This window comes from Oncorhynchus mykiss, chromosome 16, assembly GCF_013265735.2.
Source record: "Oncorhynchus mykiss isolate Arlee chromosome 16, USDA_OmykA_1.1, whole genome shotgun sequence".
Classification (NCBI taxonomy): Eukaryota; Metazoa; Chordata; class Actinopteri; order Salmoniformes; family Salmonidae; genus Oncorhynchus; species Oncorhynchus mykiss.
In genome coordinates, this window is record NC_048580.1 from 12,891,312 (window position 1) to 12,919,165 (window position 27,854).

The 27,854-nt window shown below is 44.8% G+C and overlaps 1 protein-coding gene across 5 annotated transcripts in view; it reads left to right on the plus strand.

Annotated features, from left to right (window-relative positions):
• LOC110492834 (protocadherin-15-like) overlaps positions 1-27,854 on the plus strand; it is a 303,676-nt gene that overhangs the window by 180,379 nt on the left and 95,443 nt on the right. For all 5 annotated transcript variants that reach the window (XM_036946202.1, XM_036946206.1, XM_036946204.1 and 2 more), the window contains 3 exons: positions 2,623-2,755; positions 4,516-4,595; positions 11,533-11,626. In XM_036946202.1, coding sequence (XP_036802097.1) covers positions 2,623-2,755; positions 4,516-4,595; positions 11,533-11,626 — 307 coding nt within the window. The remainder of the gene's footprint in view (positions 1-2,622; positions 2,756-4,515; positions 4,596-11,532; positions 11,627-27,854) is intronic.

The following is a 27,854-nucleotide window of genomic DNA, read 5'->3' on the forward strand; positions in this document are numbered from 1 at the left end:
ACTTCCCCCATCTGAGATATTAACTGCAGCCCTCATCCTCCATATACAACACCCGTTCTGCCAGTCACATTCTGTTAAAGGTCCCAAAAGCACACACATCCCTGGGTCGCTCCTCTTTTCAGTTCGCTGCAGCTAGTTTTTACATTTTTATTTTACCTTTATTTAAGTAGGCAAGTCAGTTAAGAACAAATTCTTACTTTCAATGACGGCCTAGGAACAGTGAGTTATCTCAATCTCTTCATTCAAGGACTCAATTATGGACACTCTTACTGACAGTTGTGGCAGCTTTGCGTGATGTGTTATTGTCTCTACCTTCTTGCCCTTTGTGCTGTTGTCCGTGCCCAATAATGTTTGTACCATGTTTTGTGCTGCTACCGTGTTGTCCTGCTGCCATGTTGAGTTGCCACCATGATGTTGTCATGTTGTGTTGCTACCATGTTGTGTTGTCATATGTTGCTGCCTTGCTATGTTGTTGTCTTAGGTCTCTCTTTATGTAATGTTGTGTTGTCTCTCTTGTCTTGTCGTGTTTTGTCCTAGATTTTTATTAGATTTTTAAGTCTTTTACCTTTTGGTAGGCCGTCATTGTAAATAAGAATTTGTTCATAACTGACTTGCCTAGTTAAATAAAGGTTCAATCAAATTAAAATAAAATGTAAAAATAATGCATAAAAGACGCTGCTGAATGTGGTGGTAAGGAGGCCAGTTGGTATACACAACTCGTTCATTCTGCAGAACAGCAATGTTGGCCTACACGCCTACAGGATGGAGCTGTTGAGGATGGATGGCTTATTTTGGAGTGTTGCCTACTCAAGTATATTTGCCAGTGCTAAAGCAGCTTGGATGGTCTTAATGGTCCTCTCTTTGTAGCTAATGTTTTATTTTTACTGGTCAAGCCACAACTGAGCAGCCAAATAAAACCTTTTGGTTGTCCTCCTTCTCTGACACCATCACCTGTATTTTGGTCTCGGAAAAGTTGTTTGTTTTTGGGGATTTTTCGATTTTTGGGTTGCGACTTCGTATTTCATGGTATGGCGTTGTTTATTCCTCACAGGCTTTACTGGGTGATTTTGGCCATATACAGTGCCTAGCGAAAGTATTCGGCCCCCTTGAACTTTGCGACCTTTTGCCACATTTCAGGCTTCAAACATAAAGATATAAAACTGTATTTTTTTGTGAAGAATCAACAACAAGTGGGACACAATCATGAAGTAGAACGACATTTATTGGATATTTCAAACTTTTTTAACAAATCAAAAACTGAAAAATTGGGCGTGCAAAATTATTCAGCCCCCTTAAGTTAATACTTTGTAGCGGCACCTTTTGCTGCGATTACAGCTGTAAGTCGCTTGGGGTATGTCTCTATCAGTTTTGCACATCGAGAGACCAAATTTTTTTCCCATTCCTCCTTGCAAAACAGCTCGAGCTCAGTGAGGTTGGATGGAGAGCATTTGTGAACAGCAGTTTTCAGCTCTTTCCACAGATTCTCGATTGGATTCAGGTCTGGACTTTGACTTGGCCATTCTAACACCTGGATATGTTTATTTTTGAACCATTCCACTGTAGATTTTGCTTTATGTTTTGGATCATTGTCTTGTTGGAAGACAAATCTCCGTCCCAGTCTCAGGTCTTTTGCAGACTCCATCAGGTTTTCTTCCAGAATGGTCCTGTATTTGGCTCCATCCATCTTCCCATCAATTTTAACCATCTTCCCTGTCCGTGCTGAAGAAAAGCAGGCCCAAACCATGATGCTGCCACCACCATGTTTGACAGTGGGGATGGTGTGTTCAGCTGTGTTGCTTTTACGCCAAACATTATTCTGTTCAGGCCTGACTCAGACACTTGGAGCTGAGTGTTCTGTACACAACTGTGATTTCACTGACCAGGGATTCAGTCTCTAGTGAAGTACTGTACCTTGCTCAAGGTTAGAGGTTGTTTATTTCGGTTTTGATGTACCATTGGATTGATTCTCTCTAAATGCTGCAGGATACAGATTATACCAGATACTGGGAGAGGTTGTATCTAAAAACTAATTTACAGCTGAAATATGTCAAGGGGGAAATCGCGCCACAGTTCGCCACTGCACCTTGGTTATTTATTTTGTTTGGTAGATGAAACGGAGGAGAAGAGCATCCAGCATTGTGGTGAAAGAAAATAGCAGTGTATATTGTGCTGTTCTATAGGTCAGAGTGGAAAACAAAACGCTGTTTGTTGTTTGAAGTAACTTCTTTATTGTTTATTGTAATGTTATTGTAATATTGCAACGGATGTGGCAATTGCACCGACTACGGATTTCAGCTTTAAGTTGGCTAACCTTAACTCTTGTCCAACCTACGTACAGTACCTCCTAGCTTTTTAATCGACAATCATATAGATTTTCAACCCCCCCCCCCCCCCCCCCCCCAATAAACACTGACAACAGAACCCTACATCCCACACAGAAATTCTCATAATGTAAACAAAACCCGCCTACAGTTTCTGTTTTTCAGAAGCTCTTTGTGGAATGTTGATAAAAGTGTTTTTTTATTGTTAAAATTAAAACTAACCCATTTCAGCCCTCAGCCTTCATCAGGGTTTTTTTTCCACCCAGAATGAATTTCTCCCCATCCTTATCTCCCGTCGCAGGAGCTCCATCACCACCGTGTACATTGAGGTGCTCCCCCCCAACAACCAGAGCCCCCCGCGCTTTCCCCGCTTTCTCTACAGCCTGGAGGTCAGCGAGGCCATGAGGATCGGAGCCACACTCCTCAGCCTGCAGGTGAGCCCTGGGACTTCACAATGCCACACTGTTCTGTAGCAAACACTGAGCATACTGTACCCTGATCTGTACCCTGATCTGTAGCCTGATCTGTAGCCATAGTTTGGTGGCAGCGGTGGGATCTGCTTCAGAATCTTACCTGACTATCATTGTCAGGCCACAAGGGTAGCCTAGTGGTTAGAGCGTTGGACTAGTAACCGGAAGGTTGCAAGTTCAAACCCCCGAGCTGACAAGGTACAAACCTGTCGTTCTGCCCCTGAACAGACAGTTAACCCACTGTTCCTAGGCCGTCATTGTAAATAATAATTTGTTCTTAACTGACTTGCCTAGTTAAATAAAGGTAAAAAAAATAAAAAATAAAAAAGATACAGCTGAATAGCTCCTAACAATGGCCCCTATTCAGTCTGTATGAGAAGGGACTGAGACAGTTACTAATGTTACAGATTAGTCTGTATGAGAAGGGACTGAGACGGTTACTAATGTTACAGATTAGTCTGTATGAGAAGGGACTGAGACAGTTACTAATGTTACAGATTAGTCTGTATGAGAAGGGACTGAGACAGTTACTAATGTTACAGATTAGTCTGTTTCAGAAGGGACTGAGACAGTTACTAATGTTACAGATTAGTCTGTATGAGAAGGGACTGAGACAGTTACTAATGTTACAGATTAGTCTGTATGAGAAGAGACTGAGACAGTTACTAATGTTACAGATTAGTCTGTATGAGAAGGGACTGAGACAGTTACTAATGTTACAGATTAGTCTGTATGAGAAGAGACTGAGACAGTTACTAATGTTACAGATTAGTCTGTATGAGAAGGGACTGAGACAGTTACAGATTAGTCTGTATGAGAAGGGATGGTCAAGCTGTTTATGTAGACCTCTTAGACTGTACACACAAAGAAAATGATGCTTCCTCAAGGGTTCTACAGATTAGTCTGTATGAGAAGGGACTGAGACAGTTACAGATTAGTCTGTATGAGAAGGGATGGTCAAGCTGTTTATGTAGACCTCTTAGACTGTACACACAAAGAAAATGATGCTTCCTCAAGGGTTCTTTGGGAAGGCTGATGGTTCTATGTGGAACCATAATGGCTCAATGAACCCTTTGAGCTCTTCAATGGGTCTGTACAGATCACAGTTTTTTTTGTTGCTCTTTTAGTCATAACTAAAGTGTAGGGGAGGTGGCTCATTAGAATATTTTGGGGCGTGGTTTGCGCACAGCTCTTTTTGTACAACCGTGAGTGAGAGTGTCATTACAGTTTATGTAATCTGTTGTGTTATGATGTTATATGTTATGTAAGATTATGGCCTTTATTAGTGTTTTGTGAAAGATTTATGTCTGGCCATTGAGAATGGTTATTAAATCAGTCAGTGTTTCTCATTTCCCTCCTCTATTACAGACATAGCTCACTAGATTCAACTTGTTAATTAACACAATAATAACACCTATGGAAGTTTAACAATATAATATGGCTGACCAGAATTAAATCCACTGGAAAATTGGCTCATTGGAATATTTTGGGGCGTTATTTGCGCACAGCTCTTTTTGTACGACTGTGAGTGAGAAAAAAAACTGTATGGTAATTTAGTCATTGTGAAATTGAGTTTGATTTTGAATTTGAGTTCTCGCCACATTACATTTATGGACTGCGCTATGGGTTTAACTTGATGCCTTTTCATTCTGTTGTTTTATTGGAGTCGTTGTGAAAGTAGTGGAATAACAGCAACATGAAGGGGCCTCTCTGTGTCGATACAGGCAACGGACCGTGAAAGAGACGTCATCACCTACAGCATCCAGAACGGGGATCCCCACCACCTCTTTGAGCTCTCGCAGATGTACGTGAGCTCATTTTAGTCATCAACTACATTGCCTATCATAGTAGCGAATTTATCCATGAAACTAATATAAATAATATTTCTCTTACAGAGGAGTCAGTTTGGGAAAATGATAGTGTTTTACCTGGGAACGTGTCTGGAGCTTTTTCAATACAGATAGTAAACCAAACGGTTCTCTCTGAAACTCTCCACGAGACACTAGGGACTGGAAATGTAGATAATATTCTCCCTGGCATCTTAAATACATAATTAATAAGTAATAAATGAATAAAAACCAAAACAATTCTCTCCCAGTTTGAAAACAGTCCACATATCAGATTAGTAGTCTTGAGGTTACCCCTGTGCCTTGGATTGGAGTAAAAAATGTTTCTTCATTTCAGAGATGAAATTGAAGCCTGCAATAAGATTTGGTGTGATTGTTTATGGAGCACTTCTGTATGGCTAGCGGCGAAACAACACAGCAAATTCTCGAATGTTAAATCTAACACTGAAAGTACAGACATTGGTTGGAAGACTTATTTCCCAGAGTGCCTTGCATTTTGAGTGAACTGTGAACTGTGACAGAGACATCATTGTTGCATTCATCTGTTTTCAGTCCTCTGGATTTCACCAGGTGAGATCTTGAGTAAATATCTTATCATTTAAATTGAATTACCTAAATTGCTGGACTATTAAACGCACCTGAATATAAACCGCACCCACTGAATTATTAAAAAATATGTATTTTGTACATAAATAAGCCGCACATGTCTATAAGCCGCAGGTGCCTACCGGTACATTGAAACAAATTAACTTTACACAGCCTTTAAACGAAACACGGCTTGTAACAAAAATTAAACAGTAGCCTACCAAGAAAGTCATTGGTCACTATCTTCCTCCTCCTGTGCACTGAAACCACTGAAGTCATCTCCTTCGGTGTCGGAGTTGAATAGCCTCAGAATTGCTTCATCCGATGTTGGATCGCTGCCCTCTTCAACATGGAGCAGTCCAGCCTTTCGAAACCCGTTGATGATAGTGGATTTTTTTGACAATGCTCCACACTGTCAGCAGCTCTATTTCCTTTTCCAACAGCCAGATCGATCGCCTTCAACTTGAAAGCTGCATCATATGCGTTTCTCCGTGTCTTTGCCATGATGAGGGTAACAAAATGACTACCGTAATCAGAATGATGGGAAGTTTGAGCGTGCTCGATTTACGTCACATGTGACGGTGCTCAGTTTTGGCGGCATGAATCTTGTGAAAGCGGGAAAAATCCATAAATTAGCCTCGTCATTGTATAAACTGCGAGGTTCAAAGCGTGGGAAAAAAGTAACGGCTTATAGTCCGGAAATTACGGTATTTAACACAACCCAAAACATTGAGGTCCTAAACTATAAACTTAACAATTAACTCTGTAAATGTTGAATTACCACTCATTGGTGTAAAATAACCCCCAGTGTTGGTATTAATAACCAGAGTTGAACCATAATCACACCCATTATCATATTTAGAGTTAGAGTTATTTTTGGCCACCCATGACAGTAAATGCCAATCCTGTTGATCATATTATAGGGACTTTCAAGAATGTTCAACTCCACCGCCTCCCCCCCAACATCAACATATGAGAAAATGGTTAAAAAATAACCAACTCATAATATAGGGAGCAGGTGATGCCAAGTGCAGACTCAGACGAGGAGATATGGATAACGTAGCCAAGGTATTTATTGAAAAGCAGGGGGAGATGGGGTGCAGTCCAGGAGGAGCTCGGGTGGGTAGCAGGGAACCAGGAACTGAGGCTACGCCTGGGGCAAGGTGTAACGGTTTTCTTCTGGTGAAAGAGAGGCGGACCAAAATGCAGTGTGGTTAGTTTTGTACATCTTTAATAAAGATGAAAATACAACAATCTACAAAACAAGAAACGTGAAAAAACCGAAACAGTCCTATCTGGTGCCACAAACACAAAGACAGGAACAATCACCCACAAGAGACCTAAAGAATATGGCTGCCTAAATATGGTTCCCAATCAGAGACAACGATAAACTCCTGCCTCTGATTGAGAACCACTCTAGGCAACCATAGACTTACCTAGAGTACTACTCTAACCACAATCCCATAACTACAAACAACCCCAGACAAAACAAACCACATAAATCCCCATGTCACACCCTGGCCTAACCAAAATAATAATGAAAACACAGAATACTAAGGCCAGGGCGTGACAGTACCACCCCAAAGGAGCGGACTCCCGGCCGCCACTTAAATCCATAGGGGAGGGTCTGGGTGGGCGTCAGTCCACGGTGGCGGCTCTGGCGCTGGACGTGGACCCCATTCCAACAGTCTCTGTCCATCTCCTTCGCGTCCCTTGATTGGCGACCCTCGCCACCGACCCAGGCCTACTAACCCCAACAAAGGGCCCACCTAGACTGAGGGGTGCCTCACGACTGAGGAAGCTCGGGACTGAGGGGAAGCTCGGGACTGAGGGGAAGCTCGGGACTGAGGGGATGCTCGGGCAGGTTGATGGATCTGGCAGATCCTGCCTGGCTGGTGGTTCTGGCAGATCCTGGCTGACTGGTGGTTCCGACAGATCCTGGCTGACTGGCGGTTCCGACAGATCCTGGCTGACTGGCGGTTCCGACAGATCCTGGCTGACTGGCGGTTCCGACAGATCCTGGCTGACTGGCGGTTCCTGGCTGACTGGCAGATCCTGGCTGACTGGCAGATCCTGGCTGACTGGCAGATCCTGGCTGACTGGCAGATCCTGGCTGAATGGCGGATCTAACGGATCCTGGCAGACTGGTGGCTCTGGCGGCTCCTGGCAGACTGGCGGCACTAGCGGCTCCTGGCTGACTGGCGGCTCCTGGCTGACTGGCGGCACTGGCGGCTCCTGGCTGACTGGCGGCTCCTGGCTGACTGGCGGCTCCTGGCTGACTGGCGGCTCCTGGCTGACTGGCGGCGCTGACTGGCGGCACTGGCGGCACCGGGCAGATGGGCGGCTCAGGCGGCGCCGGGCAGACGGGCGGCTCAGGCGGCGCCGGACTGAGGAGCTCTGGAATGAGGGGCGGGAGCTCTGGCAGCGCCGGACAGGCGGGAGATTCTGGCAGCGCCGGACAGGCGGGAGACTCCGGCAGCGCCGGAGAGGAGGAAAGTTCTGGCAGCGCTGGACTGAGGAGCTCTGGCGCCTCTGGACTGAGGGGCTCTGGCACCTCTGGACTGAGGGACGGAAACACTGGTAGCGCCGGACAGGCGGGAGCACCTGTTTTGATGGGACGGAGAGACAGTCTGGTGCGGGGTGCCGGCACTGGTGGTACCGGGCTGGGGACACACACCTCAGGGCGAATGCCTTGCATACTACGCCAAATCAACTGCTCTCTCTCTTCACACTCCCCCAATTCTATTAACACCTCCTTGAATGTCTCCTCATCTCCCATCCGTTCACTCTCCTCCATTCTGTCCAATAACTCCTCAACCCTCTCAGACTCAGCCCTCAGCTTCGCCGATAGCTCCGATAACATCCATGGCTCCTTACGGTAAACAGGGGGAGTTGGCTCAGGTCTGGCTCCTGACTCTGCCACACTCTCCCTGTGCCACCCCCCAATACATTTTTGGGGCTGCCTCTCGGGCTTCCAGCCGCTCTGCCGTGTTAGCTCCTCATAATGGCGCCTCTCTGCTTTCGCTGCCTCCAGCTCGGCTTTGGGGCGACAATATTCCCCTGGCTCTGCCCAGGGTCCTTTCCCGTCAAGGATCTCCTCCCCAGTCCATTTCTCCAAATAGTGCAGCCTCTCCCACTGCTGCTGCTGTTGCTCCTGCTGCACCTGTCGCTTCTCCTGCTGCTGCTGTTGCCTCTGTTTACCACGCCGCTTGGTCCTTGGTTGGTGGGTGATTCTGTAACGGTTTTCTTCTGGTGAAAGAGAGGCGGACCAAAATGCAGCGTGGTTAGTTTTGTACATCTTTAATAAAGATGAAAATACAACAATCTACAAAACAAGAAACAGTCCTATCTGGTGCCACAAACACCGGAACAATCACCCACAAGAGACCTAGAATAGAAATAATATGGCTGCCTAAATATGGTTCCCAATCAGAGACAACAATAAACTCCTGCCTCTGATTGGGAACCACTCTAGGCAACCATAGACTTACCTAGAGTACTACTCTAACCACAATCCCATAACTACAAACAACCCCAGACAAAACAAACCACATAAATCCCCATGTCACACCCTGGCCTAACCAAAATAATAACAAAAACACAGAATACTAAGGCCAGGGCGTGACACAAGGGGAGTAGGGGCAGGGAAAGCAGGTCCAGAGTGGAATCCAAGGAAGCAGTAGAGCGGGGGTCCAAGGCAGGGAAGGCGAGACAGGGACCAGAGTCAGTGCGGAAAGAATGAGCAGAGGCTACAAACTGGCAGTGTGGAAGTGGCAGGGCTGAGTATTTGTAGAGGTCTTGATTATGGAACAGGTTGCAGCTGGTGGGGATCTGCTCTGACTCCAGCACACCTGTCTCCACTCACACAATCGGATACACCCACCCAGGGAGAGAGAGGGAGAGAGCACTGGGGAAGTGACCAAATGCCTGCAACCCAGCAGTTGGGTCATCCAAATAACCCAGTATTTTTTTGTGTAAGCCCTCAAAATAACTATTGTGTTAAGTAATAAAATGTTTGAAAATAAAGGAGAGCTGCACACTCTAGGAGCTCAGATGCAAAAATGTAATGTCCAACGCTTCGACAGGCAAGCGGTCTTCACCAGGGTATAAATGTTAACATATTCACTTAGGCTCTCTTATGATGAACTCCATAGGACTGAAAATTGATAAATGTAACAACCATATCTCTGTCACTAACAAATCCAGTAATGGGTGGTAACGCTACAATTAACTTGAAAGGCAATCTGGAAAACATGCAAATAAAGCGTTACACTAAGCAGTGTGTTAATTCAACACTGTTCAGTGTCAATACAGGTCCACACTTTCAGTGTTCATTTGACACTGAGGAATTTGCTGTGAAGCCTAGAGCTATCCCTATGCTTTCTCTTTGCTCTCTCTTCCCCCCTCCCTCCCTCCCCTCTCTCTCTCTCTGTTTTCCTCTGCAATAACCAGCACACTGCCATGCAGACATACCTACGTTACCAGAGGCCACTTCAATCATAGCGCCAAACTCACATTGTCATCAAGCCTCTCCTGTTGCAGACTGTCAAGCCCAGGAAATTGCATACACCACAACTAGAGCATTTTAATAAGCCCCGCGTCTCATCAATAAAGAGGCAAATTAGAACAGTAGGGCACACGACTGGGGAGTTGGGTAGGGGGATGTGCTAAGGCGATCTGGGCGGAGACTGTCTCTTATGGATAGGAGAGGCCCTAGCTCCCCAGTCCCAGAGCAGAAGAGCTCAAATATATCCCCTTGTAAAGCCCCTAGTAATCGATACATCCTAATAGATTCACTTGCCTGTCATAACACGTTGTATCCTCATCGTCATACTACTGAGGTAAAATGTGCATATTGATCAGGTTCATCAGAAGAAAGCTATTTTCATCCAACTGATATAGTGAAAGGAGTTGATTATTTACAAGACAGTTTTACAAGTGACTCATTGGATTGCTTTGTATTAGACTTAAAACATCATAATGTCCCGACTATTACGTGAGCTGTAGAGGTGGTTGAGATCAGAGACCTGCCTGCATCTTGTCGCCAGCTTAGCACCAACAACGGGCAGGCCTTACAGATCAAAATCTGTTGAATAACCTCTTCTCTGTGCGATCTCTTAGTGGGCTTGAGATGATATCTTCTTTAATGCTCTCCTAGTCATTCAGCACTTCAAAACAACACCCTCGTGAATGATGTTCTCTCCCATGCTTGGTCTGAGCACGATTGTGTTTCCAGCTGCTAATAATCATGATCTTTCATTTCAGCTTGGCGTTATCATCATCCTGTGATGTTTTAGAATGGGAGGATGCGTGTGCGCGTGTGTGTGTGTCGAAGCAATTCTCTCTATGAATAGCTAATACATATATATGAGAGTTGTGGCGGCAGCAATTGAGATGCCGCTTTGCATTTAATTTCAACAGGGTTATATCAGTCCACAGTGGTCCTCACAGAACCCTTCCACCTCTTAAGATGGGTGTAACTGGCCTCTTAGAAGAGGAAGTGCAGATGTTCTCCTGAATACCGAATCATAAATGACTTCTAATTTCTGACTAATGCGTGTCTAAAATGATTGCTAGCGAGTAACCGTTATAAAAGTAGAAGTAGAGGGAAAATCGAGATGCGTGACAGTTCCTCAGGTTGCTGTAAATTCCCCTCGAGTTTGGGCCCCATCTCTGAGAGCCGCAGCAGACAAACAGCCGACAGATGTAAAGCTGACAGCAGAGAATCATCCCATAGATTTAAACACTCAGGGATCAGTGTGTCAGAGGGCTGAAACCACTGCTGTATGCATGCCAAGATTAGCCCACACCAAATTACCTTGAACTGTAAATTCTATACACTCCGTGTTTGTGCTAGGCCAGCTTGCCAAAGTGCCGACGTATAGCTGTCCTCTGAGCTTCCATTTTATTCTATTGAGCTGGCTGGTCCACACATAATGCATTTCTGCCCCAGTGTATCAGACGTGCATGTACTTAAATAGCCAGGCTTCTATACCCCCAAGCAAAAAAATATCTAATATTTTACAAGTACAAAGAATCTGCTTACACTGACAAGGTTGTGATTTTTGAACAGGTGAAACCATCACAATTGTGATTCAATAATTTCAGGTGAAATGTTCACATTTCCAGTGTCTGAATACAGTCTTTGATGCAATAATTTCTGTCTCCTTTACTTCTTCCATGTTGTTGTATGGGTAATGTTTATCTGTACTCTGACAATCTGAAAACGTTTGGCTCAACGGGAAGCAGAGTGAGTGTGAGTGTGTTGGGGAAAAATAACGCCTGTGTCTCTGTCTCTCCTATCCCCAGGTCAGGGCTGTTGGTCCTGAGGAAACCACTGGACAGGGAGACAGAGGATCGCTACACCCTCGTTGTAACTGCCTCAGATGGCCGTCCAGAAGGGGTAAGCCTGCCTCAATTGTCCTTCCATCCATCTATTCATTAATCTAAACCTTCATAAATCCTTTCCTTCATCCATTCATGTGTGCTGTCTCATCATCAATACATTTATTGTGTTCATTCGTCTATTCGATCCATTCAGTTCAGTCTATGGCAGGTTGAATACCTAGCCCTATTCACTGGCCGAAATCTGTCTTGCCTACTACTTACTAATACTACATACTGTGTACTATTTAGAACATACTGTTTAGTAAAATGATTGCAGTAAGCAACAAATATCAACATTCTAGTCTCCCCCGTACTGAGAATGTATAATCTAATACTAGACTCTCCCATACTGAGAATGTGTAATCTAATACTAGACTCCCCCGTACTGAGAATGTATAATCTAATACTAGACTCCCCCATACTGAGAATGTGTAATCTAATACTAGACTCCCCCATATTGAGAATGTGTAATCTAATACTAGACTCACCCATACTGAGAATGTATAATCTAATACTAGACTCACCCATACTGATAATGTATAATCTAATACTAGACTCACCCATACTGAGAATGTGTAATCTAATACTAGACTCCCCCATACTGAGAATGTATAATCTAATACTAGACTCCCCCGTACTGAGAATGTATAATCTAATACTAGACTCCCCCGTACTGAGAATGTGTAATCTAATACTAGACTCACCCATACTGAGAATGTATAATCTAATACTAGACTCCCCCCATACTGAGAATGTGTAATCTAATACTAGACTCTCCCATACTGAGAATGTATAATCTAATACTAGACTCACCCATACTGAGAATGTGTAATCTAATACTAGACTCACCCATACTGAGAATGTATAATCTAATACTAGACTCCCCCATACTGAGAATGTATAATCTAATACTAGACTCCCCCATACTGAGAATGTGTAATCTAATACTAGACTCACCCATACTGAGAAGGTATAATCTAATACTAGACTCCCCCATACTGAGAATGTATAATCTAATACTACACTCCCCCATACTGAGAATGTATAATCTAATACTAGATTCCCCCATACTGAGAATGTGTAATCTAATACTAGACTCCCCCATACTGAGAATGTGTAATCTAATACTAGACTCCCCTATACTGAGAATGTGTAATCTAATACTAGACTCCCCCATACTGAGAATGCGTAATCTAATACTAGACTCCCCCATACTGAGAATGTGTAATCTAATACTAGACGCCCCCATACTGAGAATGTATAATCTAATACTAGACTCCCCCATACTGAGAATGTGTAATCTAATACTAGACTCCCCGATACTGAGAATGTATAATCTAATACTAGACTCCCCCATACTGAGAATGTGTAATCTAATACTAGACTCCCCCATACTGAGAATGTATAATCTAATACTAGACTCCCCCATACTGAGAATGTGTAATCTAATACTAGACTCCCCCATACTGAGAATGCATAATCTAATACTAGACTCCCCCATACTGAGAATGTATAATCTAATACTAGACTCCCCCATACTGAGAATGTGTAATCTAATGCGTTGCTTCCCGCCATTTGTTCATTTTTATACAGCTCATCCCCTCATCTGATTATCAGCTGTTGTCAAACACACGTGGGACTTAAAATGTGACTCTCTTCCTCAATAGCATGCAGTGAATTCTACTAGATAAAAAGTCACATTTAATTTGACATCCTGACATTTAAAGCATACTACATTTTAAATATTTCACATACTATAAAACTTTAGATTTTTGCATAGCCAAAATTGGCTTGTATTTTAAACAGTGTTTGAGGTCTCCCAGTCCATTGTTTTGATCAGATCCTGGCCAAACAGGAGTAACAGTGATTTATGTATAACAGTACCGGGGGTTATTAGGTGATAATCAGGGTTGATTAAAATGTGCAATAATGGAATATCCGTATTTTGTCCTCAATAATGGGCATCTTAAAGGTTGCATAAGGTGTTAAGAAAATGTGAATAATCGCCAAAACGTGATGCATTCCCCTACTATTATATTTATCTAAAACTTTTCCCTTGTCGTTGCATATCCCCATGTCAAAAATATCTCTCTCCATCTCACACATGTATCGAGGAAGCCAGCGGACAGATTCCTGTGAAATGATTCTCTTTGATACCAGCGGTGTTATATTTAATAATGCAACTGTGACAGGGTACCGAACTGACCTTTATGAAAATGAATACAAATGCCTCTCTTCTGACACATTCTGATAACTGAAGCACCTCCCCCTAGATGTAATCACTAGCCACCTTAAAGATGCATTCCGGGTTCTTAAACTCAACAAACTGGATTTGTATCATAACATAAACCACAAAATGGATGACGTAGTACACAATTAGACACGTTTTGGCTTGCGGGCACCACTTTCAAAACTACAGGCTGAAATTCTACAAAAGTTTCAGAGTGCATCTTTAATTGGCCAGTAGTCTCAGAGCTTGTCTCTTTCTCCTCTAGTGGAGAGGAGAACTCCCATCCTCTCCTTAAAAGTGTAGTCCTGTTGGTTGTCTCATGCAAGTCGGATAATTCAGGGAAGAAGTAGAGTACCAGTAAAATCCCTCCCCTCTGTGCTCTCCACAATTCAACTTATTCTATAAAACATTGAGCAAAGTTTAAACTGCAGACTTGAGTGGGTAGGGTAGAAGCAGAGACAGAGGTCTTTAAAATGCATTGACCTTTCCAAATCAGCTGGTCATTAGCGACGCTAATAAACAGTCATGTAGGAACTAGGAAGAGCTTTCTAGTTTAGGACACACACACACACACACACACACAGAGGGTGTTCCACAAGCATATGGAGTAGCAAGCCAAATAGAAAAAGAAGCCAGCCAGGTTCCCCCGGGCTGGGGGGGTTATGACATTTTTGCAGAACAAGCTGGATGTTGTTAGCCTTTTGTATGTTCTAAACCTAGATTGTATTTTCAACCAGCAACTATCGGGAAATAACATGGATAAAAAAATGTCACACTTTTACAGTGTTAGTTTTATCAGCTGTTGTACAATAGGATATAAAAAAAACTGAAAAATATATTTTTTACAGTAAAGCTTTAAGCTTCCTTTTGAAGTAGCATTTTCTCTGCTATCAGCAATACAGGTACAATTGAAGAATGAAGCAGGTGGTAAACATGGTCTTTGCTACACAGAAAAACTTTAATTTGTCAACACTTTGATTTAATCAGTAGACCTATATTAATATATTTAAAATACCATATCATTAGCTTTTAAAACAACTCAATCTGTTTTCTTTTATAATATTTTGGACGAGAGTAAGGATATCTCTCCACTAACCTACCCATCGTTCCTGAAGTCAGGAGGATTCACCATCTTCATCAAATGTTTTCATGATTTATCTGCAGAGAATTGCCAAAAAGTCAAGCAGTATGCAAATTATTTATAAACTTATTTTGTAAATAATGTTGCCGCTACCGTTTCTTATGACCGAAAATAACTTCTGGACATCAGAAGCGATTACTCACCACGGACTGGCAGAATGCATTTTTTTCCTTTAAACGAGTCTGACGAGCCCGACTCAAATGATATACTGCTTTCTCGGGAACAGGCCCAGATCCCCGTGATTTGCGTGAAGAGGAGGCAGAGAAAAAGGGGCCAGAGGGCGGGCTGCCTTCTGAGAATTCCTAGGCGATCTAATAAACCTCCAATTCCTTCCATTCAGCTAGCAAACGTGCAATCTTTGGAGAATAAAATAGATGACCTACGCGGAAGATTAAACTACCAACGGGACATACAAAACTGTAATATCTCATGCTTCACGGAGTCGTGGCTGAACAGCTACACTATCAACATACAGCTGGCTGGTTATACGCTGTACCGGCAGGATAGAACAGTGGCATCTGGTAAAACAAGGGGCGGTAAGACACGGCCTATGCTCCACCACTCCGTGGCCTATGCCCCACCACTCCGCGGCCTATGCCCCACCACTCCGCGGCCTATGCCCCACCACTCCGCGGCCTATGCCCCACCACTCCGCGGCCTATGCCCCACCACTCCGCGGCCTATGCTCCACCACTCCACGGCCTATGCTCCCCCACTCCGTGGCCTATGCCCCACCACTCCGTGGCCTATGCCCCACCACTCTGCAGCCTATGCCCCACCACTCCGTGGCCTATGCCCCACCACTCTGCGGCCTATGCCCCACCACTCTGCGGCCTATGCCCCACCACTCCGTGGCCTATGCCCCACCACTCCGTGGCCTATGCCCCACCACTCCGTGGCCTATGCCCCACCACTCCACAGCCTATGCTCCACCACTCCGTGGCCTATGCCCCACCACTCCGTGGCCTATGCCCCACCACTCCGTGGCCTATGCTCCACCACTCCACGACCTATGCCCCACCACTCCGTGGCCTATGCCCCACCACTCCCTGGCCTATGCCCCACCACTCCACGGCCTATGCCCCACCACTCCACGGCCTATGCTCCACCACTCCACGGCCTATGCTCCACCACTCCACGGCCTATGCTCCACCACTCCACGGCCTATGCTCCACCACTCCACGGCCTATGCTCCACCACTCCACGGCCTATGCTCCACCACTCCACGGCCTATGCTCCACCACTCCACGGCCTATGCCCCACCACTCCACGGCCTATGCCCCACCACTCCACGGCCTATGCTCCACCACTCCACGGCCTATGCTCCACCACTCCACGGCCTATGCTCCACCACTCCATGGCCTATGCCCCACCACTCCGTGGCCTATGCCCCACCACTCCGTGGCCTATGCTCCACCACTCCACGGCTTATCCCCCACCACTCCGTGGCCTATGCCCCACCACTCCGTGGCCTATGCCCCACCACTCCGTGGCCTATGCCCCACCACTCCGTGGCCTATGCCCCACCACTCCACGGCCTATGCTCCACCACTCCACGGCCTATGCTCCACCAGTCCACGGCCTATGCTCCACCACTCCACGGCCTATGCTCCACCACTCCACGGCCTATGCTCCACCACTCCACGGCCTATGCTCCACCACTCCACGGCCTATGCCCCACCACTCCACGGCCTATGCTCCACCACTCCATGGCCTATGCCCCACCACTCCACGGCCTATGCTCCACCACTCCACGGCCTATGCTCCACCACTCCACGGCCTATGCCCCACCACTCCATGGCCTATACTCCACCACTCCGTGGCCTATGCCCCACCACTCCACGGCCTATGCTCCACCACTCCACGGCCTATGCTCCACCACTCCACGGCCTATGCCCCACCACTCCATGGCCTATGCCCCACCACTCTGTGGCTGCCTATGAAATACACCAGGGCCCAACGTTAACTTTATTTCTCGGTTGACCAAAAATCTACTGTCCCAAACTGAATTTCTACTGGCCCAGACGTAGTGTAGTTCTTAAATGCATTAGGGTAATGCAAGGCCTATAGGTTGGCGTGGCTTCTCTCTATATTCAGCTATAAATAGTTATTGTGATGTGTATTAAAAAGCTGTGTAATATAATTTAGCAATGCAAGTCATTATTTTATTCTTTAGAATTGCGTTGTATTAATTGCGTTCATTTTTGTTTCTAAAGTATGGCATTTTGTGAAGATTTGATAATAGGACGCTGACCCTTTAAGACCAACGTTCCAAAAGAGATATTGTCATGGCTACAGTAGGCTAGCCAAGAGGAATGCTAGGTCTCTTTTTGTACCGTTCTTTTTACAGACAGTAAACAGTAGCCAGCATATTGCTAGTATGTTTACTATGGAAGGTTTACATTTGAAAATCACTTTCCTGAGAAAAAATAAATCATTGATGGGTGCTTCTTTTTGCTTTGGACAGCTCGCGTGTGCTTTGTGAAGGCATCGGCTGCATTGCAAACTCAAAGTAGACAGCCCTCGGATCTAAACTCTCAGCCCTTGAATGACGTTTTACATCGTCACATCCGAGTGTACCTTAAATGTCCCTTGACCCAAGCGAGGTAGTGTGATGGTCGGAGAGGCAACATCCTTGGAGGAAGTCTTGAAGTTGATCTTAAAAACAACCAACCTAAAGCTACGAATGTACCGAGTAGGCTAACAAATCTAGCTAGCACTCCTGTCAGGTAGCTAGCTACAGTTACCCATAGCTGGCTAGCTAGTTTTATAGTTTGGTCATTTATTCCAATACATTTCAGAATTCCAAAAATATGTTTATGAATCTAGCAACATTTTATAGACTCCTCACTATGAGACTAAGCCAATTTACCAATGCTAAAATCACTCTTATATGCACTACCGTTCAAAAGTTTTGGGTCACTTAAAAAATGTACTTGGTTTTGAAAGAAACAGACGCCTCACAAGTCCTCAACTGGCAGCTTCATTAAATAGTACCCGCAAAACAGCAGTCTCAACGTCAACAGTGAAGAGGCGACTCCGGGATGCTGGCCTTCTAGGCAGAGTTCCTCTGTCCATTGTCTGTGTTCTTTTGCCTATCTTAATCTTTTATTTTTATTGGGCAGTGTGAGATATGTTTTTTTCTTTGCAACTCTGCCTAGAAGACCAGCATCCCGGAGTCGCCTCTTCACTGTTGACTTTGAGACTGGTGTTTTGCTAGTACTATTTAATGAATCTGCCAGTTGGGGACTTGTAAGGCGTCTTTTTCTTTTTCTCAAACTAGATTAAGATGGGCAAAAGAACACAGACTTGTCCTCTTGCTCTGCAGTGAGGCCTCCCACTCCTCTTTCTATTCTGGTTAGGGCCAGTTTGTGCTGTTCTGTGAAGGGAGTAGTACACATCATTGTACGAAATCTTCACTTTCTTGGCAATTTCTCGCATGGAATAGCCTTCTATTCTCAGAACAAGAATAGACTGACGAGTTTCAGAAGAAAGTTATTTGTTTCTAGCCATTTTGAGCCTGTATCTAACACAACGTGCCACTGGAACACAGAAATGGTTGCTGATAATGTGCCTCTGTATGCCTATGTAGATATTCCATTAAAAATCAGCTGTTTCCAGCTACAATAGTCATTTACAACATTAACAATGTCTACACTGTATTTCTGATCAATTTGATGTTATTTTAATGGACACAAAATATGCTTTTCTTTCAAAAACAAGAACATTTCTAAGTGACCACAAACTTTTGAGCGCTAGTATATACTTTTTTTTTTTTTTTTAAGCCTTGTTGATTAAATGTGACACTTCGTTGCCACCAGAGTTTGACATGTGACTACAGTTTGCATTGAATTGTGGGTCATATCAACCCACAAGTGACCAAAGTTGTTCACTCGCTCCGTTGAGCTAAATCGAGGGCCAAGGGGGCAACGTTAGTAAATTGGACCTCCACTTAAGATGGCTATCAAACTGCATCCAGTTTCGACGAGGATTCCCCTGAGGGAAAGTGGCTGGCGCAATGGCTGAGGCGGGAATAATAACGTGTTTGGACTGCAGCCTTCGTCTCATGTACTGCTTGACTGCTTGAGAAGTTGTGACTCGCAGGAGCGTGGTGGTGGTGGTGGTGGTGGTGGTGGTGGTGGTGGTGGTGGTGGTGGTGGTGGTGGTGGTGCTTGATTGAACGGCCAATCGTATTGCTCAAATACAAATATCATGACATTTACGTTTGGAATCTTCAACGATAGACTGCGACAGAGTAGTTAAATGTTAAACTGGAATGCAAAAATGCGCTGAAAAGTTAGTGACTGACGAGATCTACTGTTTTTACTGGCCGTGGGCCAACGTAAATGTCGGATCCTGCACATGAAAGAAAATAAATTAATTTGCCAGAAAAAAATAGGCTAAGTAGATTTTGATTCATCTTTACCACGTTATATGGGTGGTGCAAATTCACTCACATTAGGCTATATGGGACACCTAAAATCATGCTCTCTCTCTCTGTGTAAAGACATTTTTCTGCAGCCGCAACGCACACCCCCAGGTCCCGAGAGGCGAGACAGAAAGCAGACTGTCAAACCAGTAGTGTTTCCTTGTCATCGCTCACTTTGTGACTGACAGGCCCCTGTCCTGTCAATTACATTTGCATTTTACATTTTAGTCATTTAGCACAGTGGTTCCCAAACTTTTTCAGTTAATGTACCACCAAGTACCACCTCATGTGCATTTTACCAGTAAGCCTATGTTCTCATGAGTTCTAAAGTACCCTCTGTGGATAGGCCAAGTACCCCTGGTTGGGAAACACTGATTTAGCTGACGCTCTTAACCAGAGCAACTTACAGGAGAAATTAGGGTTAAGTGCCTTGCTCAAGGGCACATCGACAGATTTTTCACCTAGTTGGCTCGGGGATTCGATACAGCGTTCATTCAGTTACTGGCCCAATGCTCTTATCTGCTAGAAGATGCATATTGTTCATTCAAGCGGGAGAGGGCTTGGCAGACTTTTCTCTTACTAGCGAATTGAAAAGTAGTTTAGTTAATTTACTGTAAGTGGAAAAAGTTCCCGGCTGAAAATGAGTCTGTAATCGGCTGTATAGTCGACAGCTGGCGCTAGTGGAAAACACAACACACACACACACACACACACACACACACACACACACACACCTGTATCTGACGCTCCAGAACTGCATGACCTCCCTCCCTGGTGATGTCACCTCCTGGATGGGGTATGTGTTCCTCCAGGCCCCTGCGGGTGTCCCACAGGGGCCTGGAGGGCCCGGGGCCAGCCAATATTATTTGACGAGGTCCAGGGCCATGCCCCACATGAAAGGGAGGGAGACAGTAGCCATTATACAGTCAAACCAGAGGTGTTACATAACACTCTGTTATAGCTAATAAATACTGCTTGTACTATTGGTCTTAAAGAGACACAGCGGTTTTAAAACCTGTGTGTTTCTGTGATGAATGGGTTCGTTCATTTTATTACTTGTGCGTATGTGCTAGAGCATGAGGGCAGTTGGGAACATGGCTACTTACTATAGCATTACTCTTTCCTTTTTGATGGTACACGTGCACAGCAAAGTGCAGTGCAACATGAAGTTCAACGTGCAGTTCAACGTGCAGTTCAACGTGCAGTTCAACTTGCAGTTCAACGTGCAGTTCAACGTGCAGAGCAACGTGCAGAGCAACGTGAAGTTCAACGTGCAGAGCAACGTGCAGAGCAACGTGCAGAGCAACGTGCAGTGCAGCGTGCAGTGCAGCGTGCAGAGCAACGTGCAGAGCAACGTGAAGTTCAACGTGCAAAGCAACGTGCAGAGCAACGTGCAGAGCAACGTGCAGTGCAGCGTGCAGTGCAGCGTGCAGAGCAACGTGCAGCTCAACGTGAAGCTCAACGTGCAGAGCAACGTGCAGAGCAACGTGCAGTGCAACGTGCAGAGCAACGTGCAGTGCAACGTGCAGAGCAACGTGAAGTTCAACGTGCAGAGTAAGGTGCAGAGTAACGTGCAGAGTAACGTGCAGAGCAACGTGCAGTGCAACGTGCAGAGCAACGTGCAGAGCAACGTGCAGAGCAACGTGCAGAGTAACGTGCAGAGCAACGTGCAGTGCAACGTGCAGAGTAACGTGAAGTGCAACGTGCAGTGCAACGTGCAGAGCAACGTGCAGAGCAACGTGCAGAGCAACGTGCAGAGTAACGTGCAGAGCAACGTGCAGTGCAACGTGCAGAGTAACGTGAAGTTCAACGTGCAGAGTAACGTGCAGAGCAACATGAAGTTCAACGTGCAGAGTAACGTGCAGAGTAACGTGCAGAGTAACGTGCAAAGCAACGTGAAGTTCAACGTGCAGAGCAACGTGCAGTGCAACGTGCAGAGTAACGTGCAGTTCAACGTGCAGTGCAACGTGCAGAGTAACGTGCAGAGTAACGTGCAAAGCAACGTGAAGTTCAACGTGCAGAGCAACGTGCAGTGCAACGTGCAGAGTAACGTGCAGTGCAACGTGCAGTGCAACGTGCAGAGCAACGTGCAGAGCAACGTGAAGTTCAACGTGCAGAGAAACGTGCAGAGCAACGTGCAGTTCAACGTGCAGAGCAACGTGCAGTGCAACGTGCAGAGCAACGTGAAGTTCAACGTGCAGAGTAACGTGCAGAGTAAGGTGCAGAGTAACGTGCAGAGTAACGTGCAGAGTAACGTGCAGTGCAACGTGCAGAGCAACGTGCAGAGCAACGTGCAGAGCAACGTGCAGAGCAACGTGAAGTTCACCGTGCAGAGTAACGTGCAGAGCAACGTGCAGAGTAACGTGCAGAGTAACGTGAAGTGCAACGTGCAAAGCAACGTGAAGTTCAACGTGCAGAGCAACGTGCAGTGCAACGTGCAGAGCAACGTGCAGAGCAACGTGCAGAGCAACGTGCAGAGCAACGTGCAGAGCAACGTGCAGAGCACCGTGCAGAGCAACGTGCAGAGTAACGTGCAGAGCAACGTGCAGAGCAACGTGCAGAGTAACGTGAAGTTCAACGTGCAGAGCAACGTGCAGTGCAACGTGCAGAGTAACGTGCAGAGTAACGTGCAGAGCAACGTGAAGTGCAAAGTGCAGTGCAACGTGCAGAGCAACGTGCAGAGCAACGTGAAGTTCAACGTGCAGAGTAACGTGCAGAGCAACGTGCAGAGCAACGTGAAGTTCAACGTGCAGAGTAACGTGCAGAGCAACATGCAGTTCAACGTGCAGAGTAACGTGCAGAGTCACATGCAGTTCAACGTGCAGAGTAACATGCAGAGCAACATGAAGTTCAATGTGCAGAACAACATGCAGTTCAACCTGCAGAGCAACATTGTGTTCATGTCAAAGCAATAGTGCTGAATGTAGTATTTGTTCAGTTCCCTCATTACTACCCTCGTTGCTCCAAGTAAACGTTTCACGGACCATATAGATGTTTTTCATCATAGAGTTTTGCGTCGTGAAGAATCCCTGCTCCTTTCAAACGCTCCATCTTTCATGCAATACCATTACAAAACCGACACATCCTCATTTTATTTTGGTTTGGATTCTTCCAAACATTTGCATTTCTCTGGGTGTGCAATAATGGGAAGGAGTGTCTTTGATCTTTGCTCATAGCTAAACGCAGAGAAGAGAATAAGGAAGAGAGACGTTGAGAAGAGATAATGAAAAGGGAAGTGGCTTCCTGCTGCGAGGGCACACCTGGACACGAGGCCTCCTTTGTTTTCTGCTCCATTCTCTCTCTGAACAGGGAAGCCCTGTGTGCTGGCTAATGACAGTTCAGTTCTCCCCATAGGCTAGTGCTCTGATGACTAGCTATACATCTTTAGGATCTTCAGTTGACCATTAATGTTTAGTCCATAATGTTGCTTGATTGGTTGTTAGGCTATTAGCTGGAAGAAAATAGGCTATGTGAAAATTGCAATACTGTTACTATAACCATGTGTTAGTGAGGGTTTTAAGTGCCTTTATGTAAATCACAAAGCTCATCTGCGTTTCCTGCATAGCAGGAAAATTCTCAGCAACAAAATTGTGATCAATTAAGATCCTATATCTGTAGCTTCATTCATAACCTCAGAATGTGTGTCTTTACAGTTCAGTACTATCCCAGCTAGCACATAATGTTCTGAGAACCATATGTTTCTTAGAGCTTGGTGAGAGCGTGGTTATTTTGGTTATTTTGCATTACAACCTTTCTACAACTTTCTGGGAATGGTGCAGGATAGTTGCTTGGTTTTGGAACATTCTCAGCACATTTAAGGAACTTGACAAACACATGTTGTTTTCTTGGTATTTCATTATTTTTAACAGAACGTTTCCTAAAAGTTCAAACATGGTTTGATTTAATTTCAATTTTGGTAATGTTCTAGGAACCTTCTCCAACTGGTTTGACATTGGGAATGTTCTCAAATAGTTCAGAGAACGTTAAGAAACAACATTCTGTGGGAATTTCAGTACTTCAGCATAATGTTTCCTACAGGTTTTCCTCATGGTTTTATTTAAAGTCATGTTCCCACATTGTTTAGAAAATGTTAAAATGTTCGATGAATAACAGAGAATGTTCTAAGAATATTATTTAAATATGCATTCTGTTCTCAGCATCAACAAAACACTCAATCCTGCATATGAATCAAATTAATTTATTAAACTTTTCTGGCACTTTTCATTACAGACAGAATCTCAGTGCTTGTTAAGCAAAATAAACAGCCAGAAGTAATTTACGTTAAAAGAGATATAGGTTACAACAGTAGCTAGATAAGATGGATCAAGTCTGTTTGAGTGCTTCTAGGTCAAGTCTGTTTGAGTGCTTCTAGGTCAAGTCTGTTTGAGTGCTTCTAGATCACGTCTGTTTGAGTGCTTCTAGATCAAGTCTGTTTGAGTGCTTCTAGATCAAGTCTGTTTGAGTGCTTCTAGATCAAGTCTGTTTGAGTGCTTCTAGGTCAAGTCTGTTTGAGTGCTTCTAGGTCAAGTCTGTTTGAGTGCTTCTAGATCACGTCTGTTTGAGTGCTTCTAGATCAAGTCTGTTTGAGTGCTTCTAGATCAAGTCTGTTTGAGTGCTTCTAGATCAAGTCTGTTTGAGTGCTTCTAGGTCAGTGCTCTTCCATCCTGTTCCTGGAGAGCTACCCCCCTGTAGGTTTTTGTTTCAACCCCAGAATCAGGTGCGCTATATTAGGGTTGGAGCGACAACTTACAGGACGGTAGCTCTCCAGTAACAGAGTTGGAGAGCCCTATTCTAGATCAAGTCTGTTTGAGTGCTTCTTGAAGCCTCCAGATGGGGAGATGCGGTCATGAGTGGATCTGGAAGCTCATAGCTAGATGATCAGCAGAGGTGGCGGCAGCTCTATGTTGTCAGGGTGTCTCCACCCTCTGCAGATTCTCTGTATCAATGAAGTTTGAGCTTCCCATATGGTGCAGCCCACTCCTTACTTCCTATCTTCCTTGGCCCACGGCCAACTCTGCATGCACAGCCACCTCTTGGATCACCGTTGGTGAAAAAGGTTTACATTTATTAGGTCTAGGTTTAATTCGAAAGAAAACACAATGGCTAGCTAGCATTAGCTAGCTTGTTGAGAACACTGATTTTCATCAATTTATGTGCAGGAATCCAATTCATGATATTAAAACTTGAGCACTCATTTAGCTATTGACAAATAAAAAGTGATGAAATATTAAATATGTACAGAATTAACAGAAGCTCTCTGCCTAGGCTGCCACAAGACAGCCTGGGCACTTGTTACGTGTGTTCAGGTGTTGGCCACACCCACTAATTGGTCACACCTGATCTTAATGAGTGATTGTTTCCTTTGAAATGGGGTCTCTTTGAATAGACTAAAGTGAACATCTTTGTAGGAGTAAAACAAACAAAAACATGGCATGCTAACTCCATCCTGATGGTGCAGTGGACTATTCCATGGATAGAAAACCTTAGGTTTGAATCTGATGCTGTGCCATCATACATGTGTTTGCATGATTAATGCTTAGGCACATATAATTTATTATGCGTATTTGTGTTTGGAGTTAAAAACTGTTAACCTAAGCTAATGGAACATGTTTTCAGAACATTATTTAATTACCTTCAAATAACCTATAATTTCTGTTCTCAGAATGAAACCTCATTGGAAACCAAAGTAAAATGTTCTCAGAACCTCCCTGCAAACTAAAAATGAACATTCCCAGAACAGACAACATTTTAACTTACGTTCTTAGAACATTTTTAAAAAAGTTCACTTTTACCGATCAGGAAGCGTATGGCTTCGTACCCAAAACCAATGGGAAACCAAAAACGTATGTTCCCACAACTTTCTAATTTGGTCTGTGCTGTAATTGTAGCAGGCTCAAGGGTGTGGGGTTTCCACATTACCAAGTTCAATAACAAAACATTCACCAGTAGCACAACTAGAATGAAAATGGGGAGTTTATTAGGAATTTTTGTACACTGGGAAAGAAGGGGGAATTCACCAATTACTTCACAGTCCAAAAGCCGTTCTCATGGTCCGTTCCATTCTCCAGGGGTACACCTAAAACTTGGCTCAGCTGCTCCCCCATTGGCACCTCTGCCGGCTCAGAGTCTGTGGTAGCCTTCTTTGGGGAAATAGTGTAGAGTACATCACGTGCATTCCATTTCTTTAGCAAATTCACATGGTAAATATGGGTCAGGTGCCAACGTCTCGGCTGTCTGACCCTATAGTTAACTTCACCCACCTTCTCAAAGACTTCGAATGGCACGTTCCATCGGGCCAAAAACATGCATTATGAGGTGGGGACCAGCACCAACACTTTGTCTCCTGTCTGAAAGTCCCTTTGTTGTGCCCCTCTGTTGTACACCCGCACTTAGGCCTCCTGGGCCTCCAGCATGTGTTCCCATACCAGGGGCCACAGGGTTGCCATCTGATTGCTCATGTCTCCCACGTGCACCACCAAGGTTCGGTGGTGCGACGGTTGATTTTCCCAGGCTTCTTTAGCCACTTCCAGCGGTCCTCGGGGTCATCTCCTGTACAGGATTTTGAAGGGAGAGAATCCTTTTGAAGCAGCTGGTCCCAATTCTTTCCGTTGGCCTCCATCATCTTCTTTATCACCTGCTTCAGGGTACGATTGAATCTTTGGGTTATTTTCATTAGCTTGCATAGATCCTTCATGATTCATGACATGAACGTGGTGCCCTGGTCAGTCAATATCTCGTCGGGGATGCCTACTCGGGAGAACAGCATGACCAACTCACGTGCGATTCCCTTGGTGGCCATGGTGAGCAGGGTAATGGCTTCCAGGTACCTGGTGGCATAATCCAGAATCACTAGAATGTATTGGTGCCCTCTGTTGCTCTTGGGTAGAGGTCCCAGCAGGTCCATTGTGATCCTGCTGAAAGGGACTGAAATAATGGGTAGGGGAATTAAGGGACTACGATTCCGACAGTCCAGGTCGCAAGGGTAATCTCATAGATATTGTTCTCTCTTCTCCCACTGTTCATAACTCACGTTTCTCTCTCCATTCTCTGCCCCTTTGTGCAGGCTGCTTCCTCCTTTATCCCCAAGTACTCCCTGGCTTATTGACCCACAGCCTCACCTCGTTGGGGGAGGAAGTCCATATAAGGATTGGGGCCAGAGCCAGCGGGCTGCAAGATATCTCCCCTCAATAAACACTCCCCTCACCTCTCCCTGCCGTCTGCCACAATATGTTGAGCTCTTTGGCTCTTAGACAAAATACATAAAACCTTTAAAAAAGAAAAAATTATGCAGACGTCTGTCTGGCTCTGACAAATACTGTATTATTGTCTCATTCAAAGGACCGTTTTCAGTGAGAAATGGTCCTGTTAGGATGATCTGATGGGTTATTAGCTCAGGAATTGCTTATTTTTACGTTATTAGCTCAGGAATTGTTTTGTGTCATTACATACAGCCGGAAAGAACTATTGGATATTAGAGTGGCGGTAACTCACCAGAACTTGCAGCATTATGATTACAACTTCCCTGGAGCAGATCCTTTGTTTGTTCTTTCCAGAGCAATTTATTCCAGAGGCTGACCCAAAACAACGCCGGCAGAGGAGAGGTACTCGAGGCAGTCTTCTGGTCCGACTTAGGAAGTGTGCACAACACCCACCACTCCTGAGTATTTTACTCGCTAATGTCCAATCTCCGGATAATAACATTGATGAGCTCAAGGCCAGAGTTTATTTTCAGAGAGACACCAGGGATTGTAACATACTCTGTTTCACGGAATCATGGCACTCTCGAGATATACTGTCTGACTGTAAAGTCAGTTGGGTTCTCAGTACATCGTGTCGACAGGAACAAAAATCTCTCCAGGAAGCAGAAGGGCGGAGGTATATGTTTTCTGATTAACAACTTATGGTGTAACTGTGATAACAAACAGGAACTCAAGTCCTTCTGTTCACCCGACGTAGAATATCTCACAATCAAATGCTGACCGTATTATCTCCCGAGAGAATTTTCATCAATAATAGCCACAGCGGTCTATATCCCGCCCAAGCGAATACCATGACGGCCCTCAAAGAACTTATGAACTGAACTTCACGCAAACTGGAAACCACATATCCTGAGGCTGCATTCATTGTAGCTGGGGATAGTAACAAAGCAAATTTGAGGAAAAGGCTCCTGAAATTCTATTAACATATTGATTGTTGTACTTGAGCTGCTAAAACTCTCGACCATTGTTATTGACGTCATTTCCGGTCACAACTTGCAGACTTGTTTTCGAGTTGCTGTGCGTTTTGTTGCCAACCTGTTTTGCTACCTGACAAATTTACGGTTTTTACTTTTTAATTACCGTTTATATATATATATTTTTTTTTCCTCAACTTTTTCACTCCGGACGCTTTATCTGGACACGATTCGTCAGGACCTCCAACAGCCGAAGCTAAGAAGTAACAAT